Source organism: Chinchilla lanigera, unplaced genomic scaffold (assembly GCF_000276665.1).
Source record: "Chinchilla lanigera isolate Chin_1 unplaced genomic scaffold, ChiLan1.0 scaffold00024, whole genome shotgun sequence".
NCBI lineage: Eukaryota > Metazoa > Chordata > Mammalia > Rodentia > Chinchillidae > Chinchilla > Chinchilla lanigera.
This window is the reverse complement of record NW_004955425.1, coordinates 22944308-22965615: the sequence shown is the minus strand read 5'-3', so window position 1 is coordinate 22965615 and position 21308 is coordinate 22944308. Positions and strand designations below refer to the sequence as shown.

The 21308-nt window shown below is 34.6% G+C and overlaps 1 protein-coding gene across 1 annotated transcript in view; it reads right to left on the bottom strand.

The window, feature by feature from the left end:
• The window catches only part of Ap3b1 (adaptor-related protein complex 3, beta 1 subunit), a 258894-nt gene that overhangs the window by 85894 nt on the left and 151692 nt on the right, over positions 1 to 21308 (bottom strand). The window contains exons 16-20 of the mRNA XM_005386022.2: positions 12588 to 12774; positions 11505 to 11635; positions 6573 to 6681; positions 3995 to 4157; positions 788 to 926 (exon numbers count right to left, since the gene is read on the bottom strand). Of these exons, the coding sequence (XP_005386079.1) occupies positions 788 to 926; positions 3995 to 4157; positions 6573 to 6681; positions 11505 to 11635; positions 12588 to 12774 (729 nt within the window). The remainder of the gene's footprint in view (positions 1 to 787; positions 927 to 3994; positions 4158 to 6572; positions 6682 to 11504; positions 11636 to 12587; positions 12775 to 21308) is intronic.

Below are 21308 nucleotides of genomic sequence, written 5' to 3'. Positions count from 1 at the left end.
GTGCTGGGATTACAGGCGTGCGCCACCACACCTGGCTGTAATTGCTTCTTACATTTGTTTTAAAATACTGCATTTAGGGCCAGGGATATAGCTCAGCAGCACAGGGCACTGCTTGGCAAGTACAAGGTCCTGAGTTTGATTCCTGGTACCAAAAAAAAAAAAACCCAAAACTATTGTATTTTATTAACTAGTTAAATAACATGCACCTTCTAATTAAAGCCTTTAAAACATTTTCTATTATCCAGTAACAATTGTTATTAAATATCTAGTACTATTTATTTATTTATTTATTGAAAGAGCAGAAAAATTTACTGGGGAAAAGGAGTGGGGAATACGAGTAAGAAATAGGAACAGCTCCTGAGAACAAGAGGGTTTTGAATAGGTTGTGCTCTAGTACTTTTTAAAAAGGGCATTAACCTCAAGTTTTCATGACATATGTACATTTACAACACTCTTGCTCAGCAGGATTTCTAAGGCTTCCTTTCACTTTTTCTGTATCAAAAGCCTATCCTGTCATAGCTAGCCAGGAATTTCAGTGGCAAGGGATGAGTTAGCAACAGTCCGAACTTCTCTGCAGTTAGACTACATGGGGAAGGACTGCCTAGAAAAAATAAAATCGCAGGTGTGAATGAATGAACAAGTTCTGTTTATTTTAGTTGCTGTGGTACGTTTTTTCTTCTTTTGCTTGACTTTCAACAAAACACTAATTCTTAAAATATTTATTCTTAACTTGGCAATGGCTGTAAGCACATCTCTCTTTGATTTCCACCCATGCATAATCTCTTACCTTAGTGACTTCTCTGGATTCAGACTCATTTTCAGATTCTGATTCAGACTCTGAAGAACTTTCTTCTACTGAACTAGATTCAGCATTAGAAGAATCTGAAGTTTCATATTTCTTATTTTTCTTCTCATCTTCAGAATCACTATGCATAATAGTAAATTTTGATATATCAACTGTAACTCCTTTATATAAACATATTTAATTTACATAAAGTATAATATTAATTAATATATAAAATATATTAAAATTTCAAAATATATTAATGAAACAGTAACACAGTGTTACCTATAACCTATTAAATCAGAACTACTTTAAGTGCAGAAAATCATAAAATAACACTAAATGATATTAAGTATGAACAGTAATTACTTCAAAGATTTTAAATTGCTGTCTCAAAATCACATTTGCTGCTAAATTTAAATACTTATACAGTACAATACTTTTGCCAGAATAGATCTGGCACTACAGATATTTTCCATCCACATAAACTACTTACATGAATTTCCAAATATGACCTTAGACACATAATGTAAGCATTAACCAGTTCCATGAGAATTCTTCTAATGTACCAAGTCTTACTCTTTAAAAATAATCAAATGATCAACCCTAAGTACTCAACACCATTCATCTGTTTACTCATAACATGTACTGACTATTGACAGCATGCTGGCACTGTCTGAGATGCTAAGGATAATGCTGGTTACTAAGATACAAATGAGCTCTGTGTGTCTACCTTTTAGTGTCAGCAGCCCCACTGGAGGATACATGGAAGTGAGTAAGAGCTTAATAAAGTATAATGTGTCATGAGAACATGTGAAGGACTCCTACAATAATTTAACAAAGATTCAGAATGAAAGATGAATGAGAAACAGGATGAAGGTAGGCAGGCTTGGTAGGGGGACAGTTGTCCAAATGACTAACATGTGAGTCAAATTCCTTACGATGATAGATGCCTTAACATGTTTTAGACAAATGTAACCCAAAACTGAAAGTTTAGTTCCCACCACTGTGTGTGTGCAAGTGTATGTGCATGTGTATTATTTTTAAAAATTGAGAGAGTGCTAGGCATGGTGTACTAATCATTCTGATCATCTAATTTAGAGGCACTCTTCCTGAGTACATTTCCCATCTAGTATTCAAGAAGGTTGAATAACTTGCTCAGATTCTCAGACGGGGGCATGAGAGGAACTGAACTTCAGTCTATCTTATTCCAAAGTCCACAGTTTTCCACTGCATCATACCACTTTCCAATGTATAAAAATACTTCAGACTAGGGGGCTGGGGATTTAGCTCAGTGGCAAAGTGCCTGCCTGGCAAGCGCAAGGTCGTGAGTTCGGTTCCCAGTACCAGAGAAAAACCAAACCAAAAAAAAAAAAAAAATACTTCAGACTATAAAATTCAAGTTTAGTCATGCATAGTTCCAATTACAAAAAGGTGGTTTTTGAAAATAACTGAAGCTTATGAAAAGCTTTAGAAATTACACCGGCAATTTTTTTTTTTTTCGGTTTTTTTTTCCAATACCGGGAATCCAACTCACGACCTTGTGCTCCAGGCAGGCGCTGTGCTGCTACATCCCCAGCCCCCACACCAGCAATTTTTAAAAACAATTCTGAGAGTGATGTAATTAGACACAGGGTGAGGGAGAGTAGTGAGGCAAGGGAAGAATCAATATTTCTCAGAATCAATTTTTGTGGAGGAAGTATGATTGGTGTTTATTAAAAATGGAACTATACCAACATCTCAGCACACATGTAATTATATTTGAAGACTAAACAGTACGGGTTTTTTTCCTCTAGAAAAGAAAAAGAATGAGAATTTATTATCTCCAATTCACTAGTCAAAACATACCGAAAAATATGAGGATTTACTCATTTGCAGTTTTCTTTGATAGAACAATCCTTCAAATTCAAATATGAGTAAAAAAAGAAGTATTTTCGAAAAAACGTATGAAACTAATATACGATTATAACCTTCCAGAACACTGATGTTAGTTATCTGAAAAGTATTTCATGCACTGATCAAAACCTTCTTTTTCTATAAACATGATACTCTTAACATGATAGGTACTCTGATATTAAACCAGAAGGAGAGAATTTCTCTTAAAAATAAGCCTATTACAAACCAAGTATCTCCTTTACTGCAACAAGTCAATGATTCTAAATATATCGAACTTCTACCATTTAGGAAAAAATTTTGAGGGTAAAAGTGTTATTTTAGTATACATCACTCAATTTTGATGGTAATTATTGTTTACCTTACTGTTTAGAGTTTCAGATGTTAACCTAATGAAAAGAATTTACTGGTAACTAGGTTTTTAACTTTGCAATGATGAAAAGCCTGTATTAATTTAACCTACAGATTTCATTTGTTCTGAACAGGAAAAACAATATAAATCACTTTTAAAATCATTAAATCCTGACTTAAATTAATAAAGTCATAATTAGGGCATTATGCTGTGTTTGTTATGGAAGTGGCAGGGCGAGCTGCTTTAATTACTGTCTGTAATAAAAGGAGCAGAGAGCGTACTGCGCCCCAATCAGTGCTGTCAGCCACGACGGAGCCGAGCTGCGCTCATCAGTGAGCGGGCACCAGGCTCCCGGGAAAGGGCCATCATGTGGCCAGAGGCCACTCACTGACAGCTGTGAGGAAAACACAGCCACACAATCCAAGGTATTAGCCCCAATTACTCAACACTTTAATGACACTTTAATACATGATAATACTGTGGATAATGGGAGATCTTAAAAACCGCTAACACTTAAATATCTTATGACCGTCTTCCTTCACAGCCTTTGACTCTAATATTTGGATCATAATCTTTTTAATATAACATTATTTAGAAAAATCAATTGTCGTGGTTACATAATGGCAAAGTATTGAAGGATTTAATTTTAGCCCTCAGCAAAATTGCTACAAAAGGTAATTAAGTGTTTCATCCCTGCTGCTTGATCACTTAACTCAGCTGCCCAAGGTTATACCAATTTTCAAACTGTAACCCAAAGATTTGCTCAAGTTCATAATGAAATCTAAGCACTGGAAGTAACAGAATAACTTGAACTACCAGCACCTTAAATTAATTTTAAGGTGCAATACCTATTTAGGAGAAAATAGACTGAAATTATTTTCTCACTCTATGATTGAAAGGGAAATATTAGTTTGGGGCAAATATCACACAGCATTTTTTGAAGGAAATTCGACTGAACAGTTCACCTTTTCCCTCTGGTTTTTGAGCTCCTCTTGGTCGGTGCTTTGTCCTTCTCTTCTGCCAGACTGACATCCTCACTGTCCTGCTCACTGGACGACTCCTCGCTGTCCTCACTGCTGTCCTCACTGCTGGCCCCGTCCTCTCCACTCTCACTTCCAGAGTCGCTCTCTGCACAATAGAGCCAGACGCTTTGACTTACAGCCATTTTATCACACATGAGGACACCTGTACCCATCACTATTCCTCACAAAGGACACCAGATGCTGAGTTTTAGGGAAGTGACTCCAACTTATTGAACACTGTTTCTCGTCCCCATTTGTTCAGATCTGGGGGGTGAACTCGGAGGATGGATGGACAGAAGATGTTCCAACACTGGGCTGAGAAAAACAAAGCCAACCTGAACCAAGTAAACCAAATCTGAGGAAATCTCAGTTTCTGTCGTATCTGTAAGTATTCACTGTTGCACGTAGTTTGTTTTTGAAAAAATGACATACAGGTGATGTAAGGGTGAAGAGTTCATATGAATTGTACTTGTAGTAAGAAATTTTATTTAGAGAAAAGAAGTCAACAGATGAATAGTCTTAGGAATAAATTTTGAGGGAGAAATGAGCCATTCAAATCATCTCTAAAAACCAAAGTCAAATACAAGCAAAATAACTAATTAAGGAACTTCTAGTTATTATAACTAGCACAGGTCACTGGGACATATAAGTCTAGTAAATGATAAAAATTGAGGAGTTATACACTTAAGAGTAAACGTTTTATGTACAAATTATGGTGTACTAGGATTCTTTTTGCATAAGTGAGTCACAGAGTATCTTTATGTCTATCTTTTAAATGAAGCATAAGTTTTTACTATTTAAGATGATTACAGGTGTAGAGTTGTGCAATAGATGACAGGAAAACTGTTGCCCCTGCCTCTGATCTATGAGATGAGGTATCCTTCACGACAAATGTAATTCTATGGGCAACTCAACATTATTCTAATAGGTATGTGACACCATTCAGAAAGATCCACTCAGAGCGCCATGGTGAAAAGCTAGGCTTGCTGATAAGAACAGCCTACAGTGGGGAAAAACACAGGTTCTCAAGTGGAAATCTCCAGGCTCAAATCCTAGACACAAGAATGGTTCAAATCCAGATGTAAGAATAAGCAAATTATGCAACTTCTCTGGGTCTAAGTTTCCTTGTCCACAACTGTGAACAGCATTGCTAGCTACTTAACAGAGAGGCCGTGAAGATCAGATGATCTGAAACGTGTGCAATGAGACCAACACTGGGGCCTACAGTATCAGCATCCTCTTCGGCGAAGAGTGAAATTTACTCGCCCAAACCTTACCAAAACAAACCCGATAAATAAAGACATTGTGAATTTGCTGTGATAATAAAGTTACACATGGGGCTGGGGATTTAGCTCAGCGGCACAGCGCCTGCCTGGCAAGCGCAAGGTCGTGAGTTCAATTCCCGGTATTGGGGGGGCGGGGAGTTACACACATGTATATTAAGCCAGGTAACTGGCTTATACTGGAAAAGAAATCACAGCATTTCACATCGTTACCCTCACATCACTGGGTGGGAGTCCAACTTGAACATGGGTCCCGGTTGTTTCTGACAGCATTATTTAAATTTACAAATTAAATAAGAACCTTGAATAATTTTTTTTATTCTGAAAAAGACCAGCTCAATAAACAACAAAAATCTTGTAACTCATAAAAAAAAAAAAGTCATTATCACTGTGTGGCCGCCACCCTCGTGGCTGCAGGAAACTCAATACTATACAAATTCAGATAAAGTCATGAAAAGCTACAACGTTAATGGGATATTTCAAATGCTGTATGTGTTGAATAAAGTTCGAACAGGTATGAGCTTATGACTAAATGGATGGAGACTAAAATCTATGCAGTATAAAGAAAGAATATGTTTAAATACAGAAACATCTTTCTCAATGGTCTATATCATTCCTGAAATTTCACATTTTTTAATATTAACTTTTTGGATTGAGGTATCCTCTCTACTTTTCAGTTTATTACATCAGAAGATAATATAACTCGGATTAATTTATCAAATTAATCTGAAAACAAAGACTTGACAAGGGAGTCAGGAATGAAAGAATATATTATCTTCGAGTAAGACAGTGGATAACCAAGTAACAGTGAGGGGCCCTCATCCTCCTAGGAATAAATCTTTTAGGGAAAGCTGGGTATCATTTGTTTTGCGTCAGCTCTGCTTATAGGCTGTTAATCAGAGCATGTAACTCCAATATATTTTTGTTGTAGAAATCATGCACAATGTTTTAGTGAAGAAGGGATTTTTTTTAAAAAACACCTAACTCTACCCCTTTATCAGTCAGATAGATATAGGGAAAGGAAGGCGCCTTATTCAACTTGCATAGCTGAAAGCCATGTCCTCTATATCTTTCCTTTCAGTATTTTTTCATTGCATATTGTTGCACTCAACTATTTTGGCTCTGGGAAGAGAATTCTGGGATGTCCTAGATTTAATTATAGGCCAGAAGATAGACGAGAAGACTTCCTATGGAACCTACAATGTGAACACTGTATTTCAGAAAATTAGGAAACCCACCACTGTCACTGCCGCTATCAGACGAGTCCTCCTCTTCCTCAGATTCAGAGTAAAATTTCTTGGCAGGATTTTCTTCCTTTGCTTTGCCTCCTGGGGTCCATTCTTTTGCCTATTCATATGAACAACATAAATATAAATCATCTGTCATTAACAGATTCAGGTTTTTAGAAAATCATTGAGAATACACTGTGAACTCACAGGGAAGTCAAGAGCCTCAGCAAAGAAGGCCACCTTTAAAATCCTGGTAGTAAGGCAGATCCATTTTATCCCTGAATACAGAAACAAAGCAACTGTCTCGTTTTACAGATACTTTAAAACACGTTTGTGTCTGTTAGTGAACAGATTTAAAATAAAGTAGTGCAGCCTAAAATAGCTGAGGGCAATCAGAGGTAGACACAGTAACAGTAATCAAAACTGCAGCTGACACTGAGGTAAAAAGTGGGGAAAGAAAGAAAAGAAAGAAAGGAAAAAAGGAAGGAAGGAAGGAAGAAGGGAGGAAGGGAGGGAGTGAAGGGAAGGGAAAAGGAGGGCAGGGGAGGGGAGGGAGGAGATTAGAAATTAGTAGCTTGACATTAGGTAAAAAGTAGAAAGGAGGAAGAGAGAGGGAGGAAGGGAGGGAGGGAGGGAGGGAGGCAGGGAGGAAGAAGATTTGGTGTAGGCAGTACATTTTCCTGTCTCAACACTGTGATGTTCTCTTCTTCATGTACTGAACATCTGACCATTAAGAAGCCTTCGTGCTCTGACCTGGGGCATCCCTACAGCTCTCCTGCATGTGCCCTAACTGGTTTTCTTGCTTCTACTCCGCACTTGCCCCTAACCAGTTTTCTGAACACAGTAGTAGAATAAGTCTATAAAAACCTAAGTCAGATCAAGGCCCTCTTTGGTTTCAAGCCCTGTAATGGCTCCCTGTTTCACTTGGAGTGAACCCAAAGTCCTTTTAGGAGTGGGCACGAGCTGACCTGACTGGCCCTTCATGGCCGCCCTTCCTGCCTGCCTCTCTGATCTCCCTCACACACACACATCCCTCCAGCCACCTCTTCTGCTCCTCGAAAGGCTCCAGGCCAGCTCCACTCTAGGGACCTCCCCTGGGTGAGGATGAGGGTTCCTATTTCAATACTACCTCTGCCCTTCTGTAAAACTCACAGCACTCACTGTTTTCGAATACAGTATACAATTTACTGATTTTTTAAAACTGTTGGCGATTCCTGATAGAATGTAAGCTTCTGGAGAGCAGGGATTTTTAACACTTTGTACACTGATACATCCCAAGTATATGTGCCATAATAAACATTAGTTATATTTGCTAATCCCTTAAAGATTTCACATTAAATTCAGAAAGTATGTTTAGATAAAAGAAAAAGATGGACTTTGGTATTTAATAAATACAGTATTAGTAACAGTGTTTAGTGGATTGCTTTCATAGCTATGACCTTGACTGACTTTGAAAAAGATTAATTATGTTTCAATACTCTTTTGTAAAGAAAGGGAAATGTTTCTTAAAGGTCAAAATGTCTGAAGTTATTCATCATTACATCTTTTGGAGTTTCTACTATGTACCAATTTCTGCTAGAGAACATACTTTGCTGTAAAAGAACTTACAGTGTGAAACAGGCTCTTATTTAAGAATGGCTCTCAACAATGAATGCATATAAAAATAATCTGAGAATTTTAAAAAATACTAATACAAACAAAATATTAGTACTAAAAAAACAATGCCTGGGGTTTGTTCTCCTTTAAAATTCTAATTTAATTGCTCTGGTATAGTTGTAACATATGTTTGTTTTCTTTAAAAGATTTCCACATGATTATAATGTGCAGCTACTATTGAAAACCTTGATCTAGAGGCCTGAAGTATGCTGCTTAAGAAGATAAGCTTCAGTAACCTGGAAAATTGCTACCTAAACAATAATAGGAAAATGAGTAAAAATGTCTCAAATATATTTGACGAAGATACTTGAGATAAGCACTACTTTTTTTTATACATTCATAAGATACTTTGTAATATGAATATAGTATTTTATAAACCAAGATCCTTTATATTTAGTGAACATTAAAGCCCCTATTTTATCTATCTAAAACTTTCCTCAACTCTGATAGAAAGTTGGCTGGAACAATTTAGCAAAAGTGAGTCAACAACTTAGGAAAATTGGGATCTTCTGCTCAAAGAGGTATATTTTCTTGGCATGGTAAGAACCTTTTCTCATGGAGTTTAGGTCTTATAGAACCAAAGACTATCAATACAAGTTTTGAATGTCTGTTATGGTATGACAGGTATAGCATCTAAGCAAAAGGAGCAACAAGAAAAAAAGAGTATAAGGGAGAAGAGTAATAGTGAGTAACAGGAAGTATGTAATTTGAAAGTCTCTACAAAAGATACAACTAACTACTATGGGTTTATAAATCAAAAGACCCTCTGTATGCAAAAGATAGTCTTTCTGTAACTGCAAAAAGAAACATTTTTTAGAATCAAGCAAATATAGTCTAAAGGATCTTCAAAAGTTAAAGTATCATAATGACATAATAACATAAGTACACATTATACATGATACCCTGGAAATGGTGCTGTGTAATTCAAAGTGACTTCTAATGTCAATCTCACTAGGTTCCCTGGTGTTTGAAGGTATCAGATTATCTAAAGCGAGGCCATTTTCCCCACTAAGTTGTATTTCCTCATAATGAGATCCGACCCTGTAAGATCGCTTTATGGTAAACACAGAATGATACAGTATATCACACGCACAGTCTATGACTCTGGGGAACAGTGAGAGAGTGAAGGGCAGGAGAGGACCTGAATATTATTTTCAGCACTGTTCCAGATGCATTTGAAAATATATCTGGCTGTATTATTTTTACATTTAATTATATCCCTCGAAGTATGACTTTAAGCCAATGTATCTCAGAGACCAACAGTCTGGAGCTGCTTTCTGCATGTCCCCAACAGACAGTGGCAGTTCTCTTCAGCCTAGTTCCGTCAGTTATAATTATTTTGCATAAGTTATCAATTATTAATTTCATGAATGTAGTCAGCAAAATGAAAAAGAAATCAATTTGTCTCTGTTGAAGTGGACAAGTGAAACGAACATAAGAAAATAGGTTATTTAAGTACTGTCCTTATAAGGTAGTTAATGCTTAGAAGAACACAAGAAAATGGAAGAAGCCAGCCAACCAACCAATCTATCAGCCAATATAAGGATACTGCTGAGACTAAATTAAATTGCACAGCACTGCTATCAATTTCTGTGAAGATAAATCTTTTTCAGGGGGGCAGAAAGGTGAGTAGATGTAGTGGGAGGACAACAGGATGGTTTACTTGGGCCAAAACATTATGTACCCAAAACTGGGGAAAAAAAAAAAAAAACAAAAACCATAAAAACAACAAACATGAATAGGAGAGAAAACATATCTGTAGAAAGAATCCTAACAAGGGAACATTATCTTTGTATTCTGGTTTCTGACCAAGAGTTGAGTACAAGAGGGAACTGGTTAAGATTACTTAAGAGTATGTAGATTTGACTGGAAAACAACAAACTTTGCTGCAAGAAAAAATAGATGTGCAGTTAGTTTTCATAATTTTTATATTATTTCCTAAGCCATCTCTAAGCAGAGATGATCTGTGAAGACATGACCATGATGGTGCTGAGTACTTAGGATGAAGCAGACCTGTAAGTAAGCTTGCTTCCTCTCTCTGGTGAGGAAGAATAATGAAATGCAGTAAGCAGGAGCATAGCACTTGGAATCAGACAGCTGGGTTGGAATCCCAGTTCTTCCACTTGTAAGCCATGTAAATTTAGGCCATTTACTTAGGTACTCTGAGCCTCGGTTTCCTCATTTGCCAAACATCATTAACTAAGAATGACCAAAACTTGTGATCACTATGAGGTTCAAACAGATAGTGTTTGTCAAACATCACAGTACACTGCCAGACTTTGCTAAATGGAGCTATTATCAGTCATGATTGCTTGTGGCCACACTGTAGAGCTAAGATGAGTTTCAGGAGCTAAAAGAAACATAATTCTCAGAAGAATCAAATTACATGGTTACGCTCATTACAGAAATTATATTTCAGGTAATAGCATTTTGTTGTATATGAAAGAGTTAAGAACAAAGAAAACTTTTCAAGAGGAATTAGTGGTAAAGAACTCTAGTTATCTGAATTCTAGTTCAATGTACCCTTTGTAACAGAAAAAGACCCGGAATATAATTCTTAAATGCTCTTTTTAAATTAATTCTACTTTTAAAAAAAGATTAGCTATGTTTCACACATAATCAATTTCCAATACAATCATAAGGCCCCTTATCTTTCTTATTTACCTAAGAAGAAACAGATATTAGGAAAAAGTAATTACTTTAAGCAAATACTGGGTTTTTAAGTATCTACAAAAAAGAGTATTTGTGTAGCACATTTTCAATGGGAAAGCAACATATTACACGCTTTAATTGTGACTTTGTCAAAGGACATTTTTGGTACACAATGTTCCCTATAAACATTTAGGCTTCACTTAAAACAGATTCATCAGAAAATCCAGAGGAACACTTTGTAACGTTTTTCTGGAAAAGAACAGCAAAAATTATTTAGAAAAACATTGACAGGAAGCTTACGAATCTCTAACAAAGTAGAAAAGGCTCAATCCAATGAAACTAAATACCTTAGAAATTGAATCTACACAGCTATAAATGCAGTCGCACAAATGTGGGCAGCACTGATGCAGAGAATTCAATTCTCTGTTTCCTTGAAGAAAGGAACAGTACATGTACAATGGCACAGGAACACAACATTATTCAGTTCTTATAAAGGCAAGGTATGTCTAACACATGACATTTAGAAATACCAGAACAGTTTTCAATTCCCCAAAAAAGCTTTTATATAAAACAACAGTTATCCCAGAATCTCCCAATGCTTGAACAAAATTAATTCCAGAAAGGTCAACTTACCAACTCTATTACTTCAACATTTCTAACCGATGGGTCTGGCGCCACCTCTGGCCAATTAGATAATTCCAGGTACCCAGAAGCTTTAATGTTGAGAGTATGAGATAAGGTGCCAAGCTGGAAATGATCCCTATCTATTAAAAAGAGAGGAAAATATAAAATAAACAATATGCATGGTAGATAACAGAACAATCATAATCACAGCTCCAGGTAATTGGCATATTACCTCAAATGTCAAGGAATAAATATGAACTAGGAAGCTCTTCATAGGTCAAAAAACTGATTTCAGCCCATAGATTACAATAATCTTCCCTATAATGGTCAATAAAAAACCTAATCAGTCAGTGTGTTTAGAGGTGTTGCTCTGAAATGTAGCTTCTCTAAAAATTACTTTACTGTGAATATTAAGAATGACAGCACAGTTAAACAATCCATATACATGTCTTGGCACTAACACATCCAGAATTTTAATAGTTTTTCTACAAAATTGAATTGCTTTTTATCATTCTGCATCAATTAAACAAGAAGCAATATAAAAACCAAGGTATATGACTATCTGATTTCAACTAGAATAGCTACTTGTTAAACTGATAAAATATTTAATTAGTCCTTTTTTAAAAACTGGAAAAAATAAGTTCCCTGCTTGTAAAACAAATTCAAATATAAAGGGATATTTTTATGAAATAATTTCTCCTAGAAATTTTGACACTAGTGCACATAGGATATTTAACTAATAAAACTCACTATTAAGATGACATATTCCTTATAAAACTATTTAAAATAGAAATTAAATCCATTTTATAAGCGTAACACAGCTCTATTATTTAGTTAAGCTGTTTAGTAAGAATATCAAGCAGAAGACCTGAAATTATTTAGGTAAATAAATTCTATAAAAATATAAACTTGAACAAATATAAAACTTGCTCCAGATAATATATGAAAGAGAATCCACACTGTTCTCAGCTATCTATATCTGTTAATCATTTATATTTTAAAATATAAATTTTAAGCACATTAGAAATGTGATATATTGCCATAATGTTCTAGATAAACATATCTTTGCAGTTATATAATCTGACAAAATACCTTTAAAAGGAGACTCAAGCAGTGGTGCAGGTTTTTGTGCTAGGAATATTTTTTTGGCATATTTACTTAAAGCTCCACTCTTCTCATTCGGAACAATAAGCTGCCTGATAAATCTTGTGCGGTCTCTGATGTCGTAGTTCTGATCATACTTGCCGAGATTTAATATGTACTGGGTAAGCAGTTTTGTCTGTTAGAAAAAAACAGAGCAAGACAAGAATACAGTTATTTATGATTATTGATAACTCTGGATAAACATATTTAAAGACGTAATAAAAATGAATGGTTATGTCAAACAAATGTTGTTCCGTAGGGAATATGCATTTCTAACACAGCAAATGGAATTTCGAAGCCAAAGCACATGTCCTCTTCTGTACTGGGGAGGTGAATGCTGAGTACTGAGAAGCAGCCATGTGCTAGATTATTAAACTGCTGAAGTGGAAAGAAAGGCATCATTAAAAAAATAATCATATATGGCAAACCTGCTGAAGGGTCTACGTGAGAATAATGAATGTGGAAATACAACTAAAAACATGGCACTCAAAACTTAATCGGAAAAATATGCAGGACATCAAAACATCAGAGAGTATTAGGGGGCTGGCAAACTGCTTCTCCTGAGGTGTGTTTTATGAAGAGATACTGTCCCTGGCATAAGCAGTGTCTGCACTCTGACTGCACTCAGTTACTTTACCCTGAATTATGACCCATTAAAGCAGACACATGAATCACTGAACTGGATTACTGCAAATTATTTGCAGTGCATTTAGCTGTTACTTTTTCATAAAAGCAAGCTGCTGATGCCCTCTAAAAACTAGGATAAAAGACTTCTTGCATTTTCCCCCATGCTACTTATAGCCTCTAGTAATATTGGTCATTTATTTATTTATGTAAGGGAACAACTGATTATAGTAGCTTTTACAGCATAATAAGTCTTCCTAAAGTCTATTTTTGAATGTACTACATTAACATACATTGAGATAATTTTAATAATAATTAAATCAAAATAGAAATGTTCAAATAGGTTTGAATTTTAAACTACAGGGTTTTTTTACTGAAAAAGCATAGTTTTAATTTAGAAGACTATATACAGTACATGTGTACTTGTAATTATAAGCAAAACAGGATTCATAAAACCTGGAGAAAATTAAGTGATGAATACTAAATCGTTTATATTACAATATTTTATACACATTAGAAACAGATAAAAGTAAAATCAAGGTAGGAAGAACTAAAGACAATTCTAGAACAGTAAGTCAAAGTACACAAATGGTGTGGTAAACTACTTTATAAAATAATTGCTAAGCTAACTGATTTGGATAAAAAGCAACCACCTTTCAGTAGCAGAGGTTTTAAAGAGCATTAGCCTAGTTTTATTAAAGTACAATTAAAAAACTACACATGAAAATGTTAATAAGTGCTTTGCTGAATTTGGTTGCCATCAATTACTGTCACTAATTGCTAAACCATGTTGGCTCAACTACACAAAAGAAAAACTCTTATCACACATTTCAAGACAATTAGCAAAATATTCACCTGATAAGGAATGCAACTCAACAGCAACTTAAAAGTAACTGTGATACATTAACTTGCAACTATCTTGCAGGGAAAACATGGCAAACTAAACCATTAGTTTTCTCAAATGTATGGTGAGAATTTAAAACTAGTTCATGCTAACACCCATTTGAACACGAAGACTTAGGATCCGGAACTAAAATAAATCAAAGAAGTCAAGTCTGTTAATTGCAATGATTTTTTCTGAGGCAATGCCATGATAATTTTGCTTAGATTTTCCAACCCCAAAATTAACTTTCAGAAAATTAAACTTTTTAAATACATTAACAGACACCAAGAGTGAAAAAAGGCATTTAAAGTAATTAAAATTATATAATTTAAAAAATATATTTATGATTCGTTTATTATATTGGTAAATTTATACTGTATATAAAAGTTCTATTAAAATCCATTTTCAAAAATAAAATTATTTCTAAGATATAAAAGCACAGCTGTATACAATAATGCATTAAAACGTAAGTAGAAAAATATATCTCATTCATATTCAGTAATCAATCAGACCGCTGTAGCTATCTCTAGTATCAAGGGTATTTCTCTGAGGAATATTTTTATATGGCCTTCTTAAATTTTAAAATATTAACTATTTTTTTCAAAATTGAACTATATGGTTAATATTTATGAAATTGTTGGTATGTCCAATTTGCTCTTTTCTGTACACCTTAACACTCTTTTCTGTTTTTAATGGAGAAAATATCCTCTTTAGAAGTATTTCTGAACTAGCTGGTAAGCTCAGAGAAAATTCTGTTGAATAAAAGATATTATCAATTCCCTTTTTTGTGCTGAAAACTGTAAATATTTCAAACTCAAGTATTTCAATACCTTCTCATTTTGATAATTTTGTTGACATAAATCTTTCATATTTTAAGAAGATTATGCTTCAGGACAATACTTTTTAAACATTCCATCAAATTTAGATACTTAAAAAAAAAACAGCCTTGACTTTACTTCATTCTAATATAATAATATATACACTGATTTAATTAAAAATAGATGCTCCATCAAAAGAATCTTCACAATAATGCAAATGACACAAGGTTCAAATTAAATCTTTTTGGGGCCTTGTGTATGCTAGGCAAGTGCTTTGCCATTGGTGGCAAAAGCCTCCCCAGTACCCCTAGCCTCCCCAGTTAAATTCTTCCCTTGTTCTCACAGGGAACTTTTAACTTTTAACTCTAACCAATATACCCAAGACTCACTTATCAATAAAAACATTTTTGAGGCATTATTATACAAAAGTTATTTCTAAAATTGTGTCCACCAACACGCAGTCAAGCTTGTAATGCCGGCACTATCACATGAATTTTGCAGTTCAGCTAACCTGCATAGATTGGTATCAGTAAATTCTCCTGCTAAAGCCTTCTTTCTATTGGTTGAACAGCAGTGTTTGTTTGCTTGCACCACCACCAATTCTAAAAACATTTCTTAATTTCTTAATTTTCTTAATTTAATAAGAACACTGATTTCACTATGACAACTTCCTTCTAGCAAAAACAAATGATTCTATCTTCAATATTAGTTTTTAATTTATAATAGAATTTGCAGCATGTTTTGACACAACAAACTTTTAAAAGCTTTATTCTGATTTCATTTATAGCACTGACGTAACAAACACAATGCTCTGAGCCAAGAGTTGAACTTTACTAGAACTAATTTATTTTCTATTTCAAAAATGGCAGTTTAAGCCCTTTCTCTCCTAATGGCAGTAACATATTAACAGCTATTGCTCCATTTTTCACACATGCAAGAGAAAATTTGGAATGAAAAATGAATTTTTAAAAAGTTGTTTGATCTAAATGAAGTCACGTTTTGAGGAGTTATGTAAGCATTTTCCACACTTATATATGAAATTGTTCCCTTGATGCATAATCTTCTTAAAATTCCACTTAACTTCTTAAACAGATGTCAGTCCCTTTGCAACAGATCTGCTGTGTGGTCGCTGGCACCACACCTCTCAAGGTAGACAGTAAATGTCATAAACATTTTGCTGCTATTAGGTACTGAAATGGAAATTCACCACTCTGTTCTTCATTAAACACTCTACTCTTTAGAATATGATGCGTTTATAACTCATGAGTTTCTAACAAAATAAAAAAACTGCCAAATGATAAAATAAAATAGGCTTTAGATTTATACTATATAATAAATGACAGAACTACTGTAGCCAGAGTGCTTTGACCACTCTCTTTAATGATCTGTAACAGGGCTGTTCAGTCTTTGCCTCCTGCACATATTTCACCTATAATCAACTTCTCATGTTCTCCTGACTCCATCCACTGGCAGCCTGGAGCGTCATGCATCTCATAGGCTTTTGCACAACTTGCTGGTACATCAAGCTGCTGGCAGATGAACACTGTTAATTACCAGAAAGGTTAGCACTGACTTCCCTGTGCCCCACTCACCTTGTCCGTGCTGTTCATTTTACCCACATGCGATTTTACAAAGAGGAAGGGAGTTACAGGACACACACAGGAAAGGCTGGAGAGATAAGTAAAGTCTTTCAGGCTCAAATGTTTCATTCATTAAAGAGAAATCTTGGTTAACTGCAGAGGTGTCTTACATACCACCAGATAAAACCGGGGAAGGAGTTCAAAGCAGACGTCTAGTAATGTACTTGGTCTTACTTTAAAGCAGCCACTGATAATACTACCTCAGCGAAACTTTTAAAATTTGGGACACATCCTAAACTGAATAGGACACTGACACAACATGCAGAAATTAAGATCTATCCAGGGTAATTGTTATAAAGAGAACAGACAATGTTTAAGTACATAATCATGGTATTTTAACATCACGACAGACTCAAACCAAAACCAAGAGGAACATTAAATATCATGGTTAAGTCCTTTTATTCATAAATTATATATGAAAACCAAATAGAACATAATATACTCTCATTAACACAAATATTTGATGTCTTCTTTTTTTTTTTTTTTTTTAATCTTTTTTGAGACAGGGTCTCATTAAGCTGTTCAGGAGGCTGGCCTTGAACTCACTTTGTAGCCCAGGCTGGTCTCAAACTCACAGTGATCCTCCGGTCTCAGCCTACCGAGTGCTGGAAGGACACATGCACCTGGCCTTAATGTTTTATATACTATTTATTAAACTTTGATTCTAGATTCATATTCCTGCTTAGGTTTAAGAAACCATTATGGTACAAACTAATAACTAATGCTATTTACCTCAACTACCCTCTCTTCAGACAAACTCTCAGCCCCTGTGAAAAGGAAAACTGATTCCAGGGCAATGTTTTCTAAAAATCAAAAATTCACTATTTAATACAACTTCTCAAGAAATGGTTATCATATTTTTACCTACACATTCTAATAAGTAATAAAGTAGTGAATATTTATTCAAGCAATAACTTTTTCTACTACAGATATGCATCACTAGTAATGAGGACTCATTCTGAGAAATCATTAGGTGATATCATAGACCAATCTTACTAAGACAACCACGATATCTCTAGACAATACATCTTATGCAACCACTGTTATACACATGGTCTGTCACTGGCCACAGGATCATTATCCAATGCATAGCTAGTTTATAAGACAGAACAGAACAACAGAGTATCATTTAAAATGCAGTCCTAAAATCAGCTTAAGACACAATTAATTTAAGGAATAAAAAAAAGTACACAGAATTCACCATAGTACAGATTAATTCTGGCTCTATTTAGGTATTATTTTTAAAAGGAAAGATGCAGAGATACACATAAACAAAATGATAAGTGACTAAGGTAAATGATACCAATACTGTAAATGAAGAAAACAGACACAGAAACTCTTACCTATGCTAGAGGCAAATGTAAGCAGTGCTAGTGTTCTACCTGAAATTAATTTTTTAATTTCATGACTAAACAGAGTTCAATATCCAACTTTCTAACACTTGGAAAGTTTTTGTAAGGTCATCCTCTATATATGTTACATTTACTTGAGTTACTCAATTAAAAAAGCACATATTCAAAACAGGGTAGAAATGCCACGGCATAGCACCTTAGATTTCTTTTACAAAATCATATTAAAGGATCTTGGAGTAAAGAGTTTTTTCTAAACACTTGCAAGAGGAAATTTCCTTTTAACTGCAGGAGGGATCCCCAAAACATCAGTGTAATTTATAAAATTTTTCACTGAAAATTAAAATATACTCAATGAGGAAAAATCTATTTTATTAATAGCAGAAAAGTAGAAACAGCTGACAGAATACAGGACAGATTAAAATAAACTCGATTTACACATACCAATATTTTCAAAATATATTAAGTGAAAAGAACTGCAAAAAGTATATTTAAAGTAGAATGCCTATGCAGGCCAGAACAGTAACTACGGACATTACTAATACATACTCATAGAGTAACACTACAGAACATCCAGGCTGAATGGAACACACCAGCAACAGGGCAGCACTTCCCAATGGGGAAGAAATGAGGATGCAAACAGAGGCCTAAAGTTTTAGTTCTATCCCCTCCATTCCTCTGTCTTACAAAAAGTGGTAACTTTGTAAATACGGAGGGGAGGAAGGCTTGAAAGGAGGAATTGGAGAAAAAAGAGGAATCAAGATATACCATGTACAGGTATAAATTCCCTATGATGAACATGTTCATTATGTGTATCTAAAATGTGCCAATCAACAATCAAAAAAGTAATAAATATGGCAAATGCATACATAAATTTAACACTGGTGATAGATATACATATTTTCCATAAGTTTGCAACATTTCATAATTAAAAATACAAAGAGCTAAGAAAAATATTATTTATCACTACATAATAATTTATGTTATCATTGCACATAAGTAACTGTGCTACACATCATTATTTAAAAGGTGCCATACTATTAAAGTAACTTTATTCATTAATTTTTTATTGTTATTAATCAATTTAAATAAATTTTAGCTTTTTATCTCAAACTTGAGGAAACTATTTCAGTAAAAATCATGCTAAACCTTTACATTACATCTACATTATGTCTACATTATACCTTTTTTTTTTTTGGTACCAGAAATTAAATTCAGGACCTTGCACTTTATAGCTACCTTACATCTTAAAAGCTTTACATTTCAGCAACTTTAACTGATTTCAAAGCCTTTTACCTTTTTTTGCCATACAACAATGAAATTACTCCCCATGAGGATATTCTAGTTTTCTACTCTTGATATTTATATCTAACAATTTTTTTCTCTAAAAGCCATCAAAAAAGAGGGATTTCAGCATCCTTTTTTCAGTATGATAAATGATTGCTTTTCCTAAAAAAATAAATAAATTCTCAGTAACAGAATTAGTTCCTTTACTGCAAATAATCATTTTGCTTAAGAAACACCAAGCAGTTGATTAACAGGATAAAGTAGGATTCAAAAGAAGCTGGGTAACTACCACAAACTAACCACTCTTACATGCCAGGAAACCTGGCATTTTCAATGGACTGTCTCATTTATTCCTCAAAACAACTGTGTGTGGTACATACAGTCAGTTCTGCTCTAATGCTTGTTTTGAAAATGTGCATTTGTTCTAACTCGGATGATGTATTATAGAGCAGTTGGGGCATAACATGAATTTTGTGCAAGATTTCTTCTGCAAGAAACACTAGGTAAAGACAGAACAATGTACCCAGCTAAAGACGGCTGCTTAGGAACATAACTCACACACCTACCAGAGAAGTTAGTGTCTGCACTGTTAGGGGCCATTACGACCCACAGCTTTCTACCTAATTGCAGCACAGTCTCCTTTTACCAGTGAACTCACAAGTCCAACATTTGAGACATGTCTGATTGTAACCTTGGGTGTTTTTCAAAATAAAGTCATGATAGTTTCTAAATGTTTTTCATCACCTGTATGTATAAAAGCGTGCTCTTGTTTTTATTAGGTTCCTTTAAAAAAAAAAAAGTATCACCAATGAAGTTTTTGAGTGCTGTGGTTCTAGCTTAGTTTCCCAATAATCCCTATATTTTTATTGTGATTTTTGAATAGGATGATGATTTTTAGACACATGAGTATAGCAAAGCTGTCACATAACGTAAGTACAGTATAAAGGAACAGATTTTAAAAGCTAAAGTAGTTTTATAACAGCTTTAAAACAGCTTTATAATCAAGAGAGAAAATATTCCCCACAATGAATGCATTCATAATATATTAAAAACTTGTATTCATCAAAGAAATTTTAAATAAAAAAATTAAAGGGAAATAATTTAAATGTTAAGTAGAACATACAGTACTCAAAATATAAAAAAATGTTGATTTTTCAGATTTGTATTTTTCACTTCTAAGACTTCCATTTGATCCTCTTTTCCATTTTCTATATTTCTGCTGTGATTTCTTATCTTTTTGTTCACTCTGAGTGCATTTTCCTTCCTATCGTTGACAAAATATCTGCTACCAAATTCCAACATCTGGGTCATAAGAGGTTTGATATTTTTCTTTCAAAACTGATTGTATTTTATTTTTTTTCTGGTTGTAATTTTCTTTCATACTGAATTAAATAAACATAAAACAACATTTTTACTATTTGAAGTGCAGAGTTCTGTGGAAGTATATTTACACTACTGTGCCACCATTACCAATATCCACCTCCAGAACAGTTCCCCAAACCATACAGAAAAATCGCAACACTGGTATTAATATTGAATTTTACCACATGGATTTAACGAACAGGCTAAAACTCCGTTTTATCAATAAGCATGAAGTTCAATAACACAACTCTCCTTCCTGAACTCAGTTTATTTTATTACATGAAGAAACTATAAGACACTGAGAAATGATTACTTCCTGTGAAAGATAACTTAAAATGAAAAGGTGAAAATCTAAATAATTGAAATACCCTCCAATATTTGCAAATATCTGGTTATGTAGATCAGTGTAAGGCTAGTGATGGTGAATCTTTTAGAGCTTTCAATGATAACAAACAGCCAGCTGCAGCACACGTCACACGTTCACCACCACTGGAAGCTATAATAATACAACTCACATCACAATGACGGGTGAAGACTATCCCGAAACATACAGAAAAGAATGCGAGGATTCTAAAAAGCAAACACTAGCTTCCTACAGAATGAGAGCAGGCAGAGGGAGACACAGAGACAGAGCAAATACAAAAAGAGAGACAGGGGGCTGGGGATTTAGCTCAGCAGCAAAGCGCCTGCCTGGCAAGCGCAAGGTC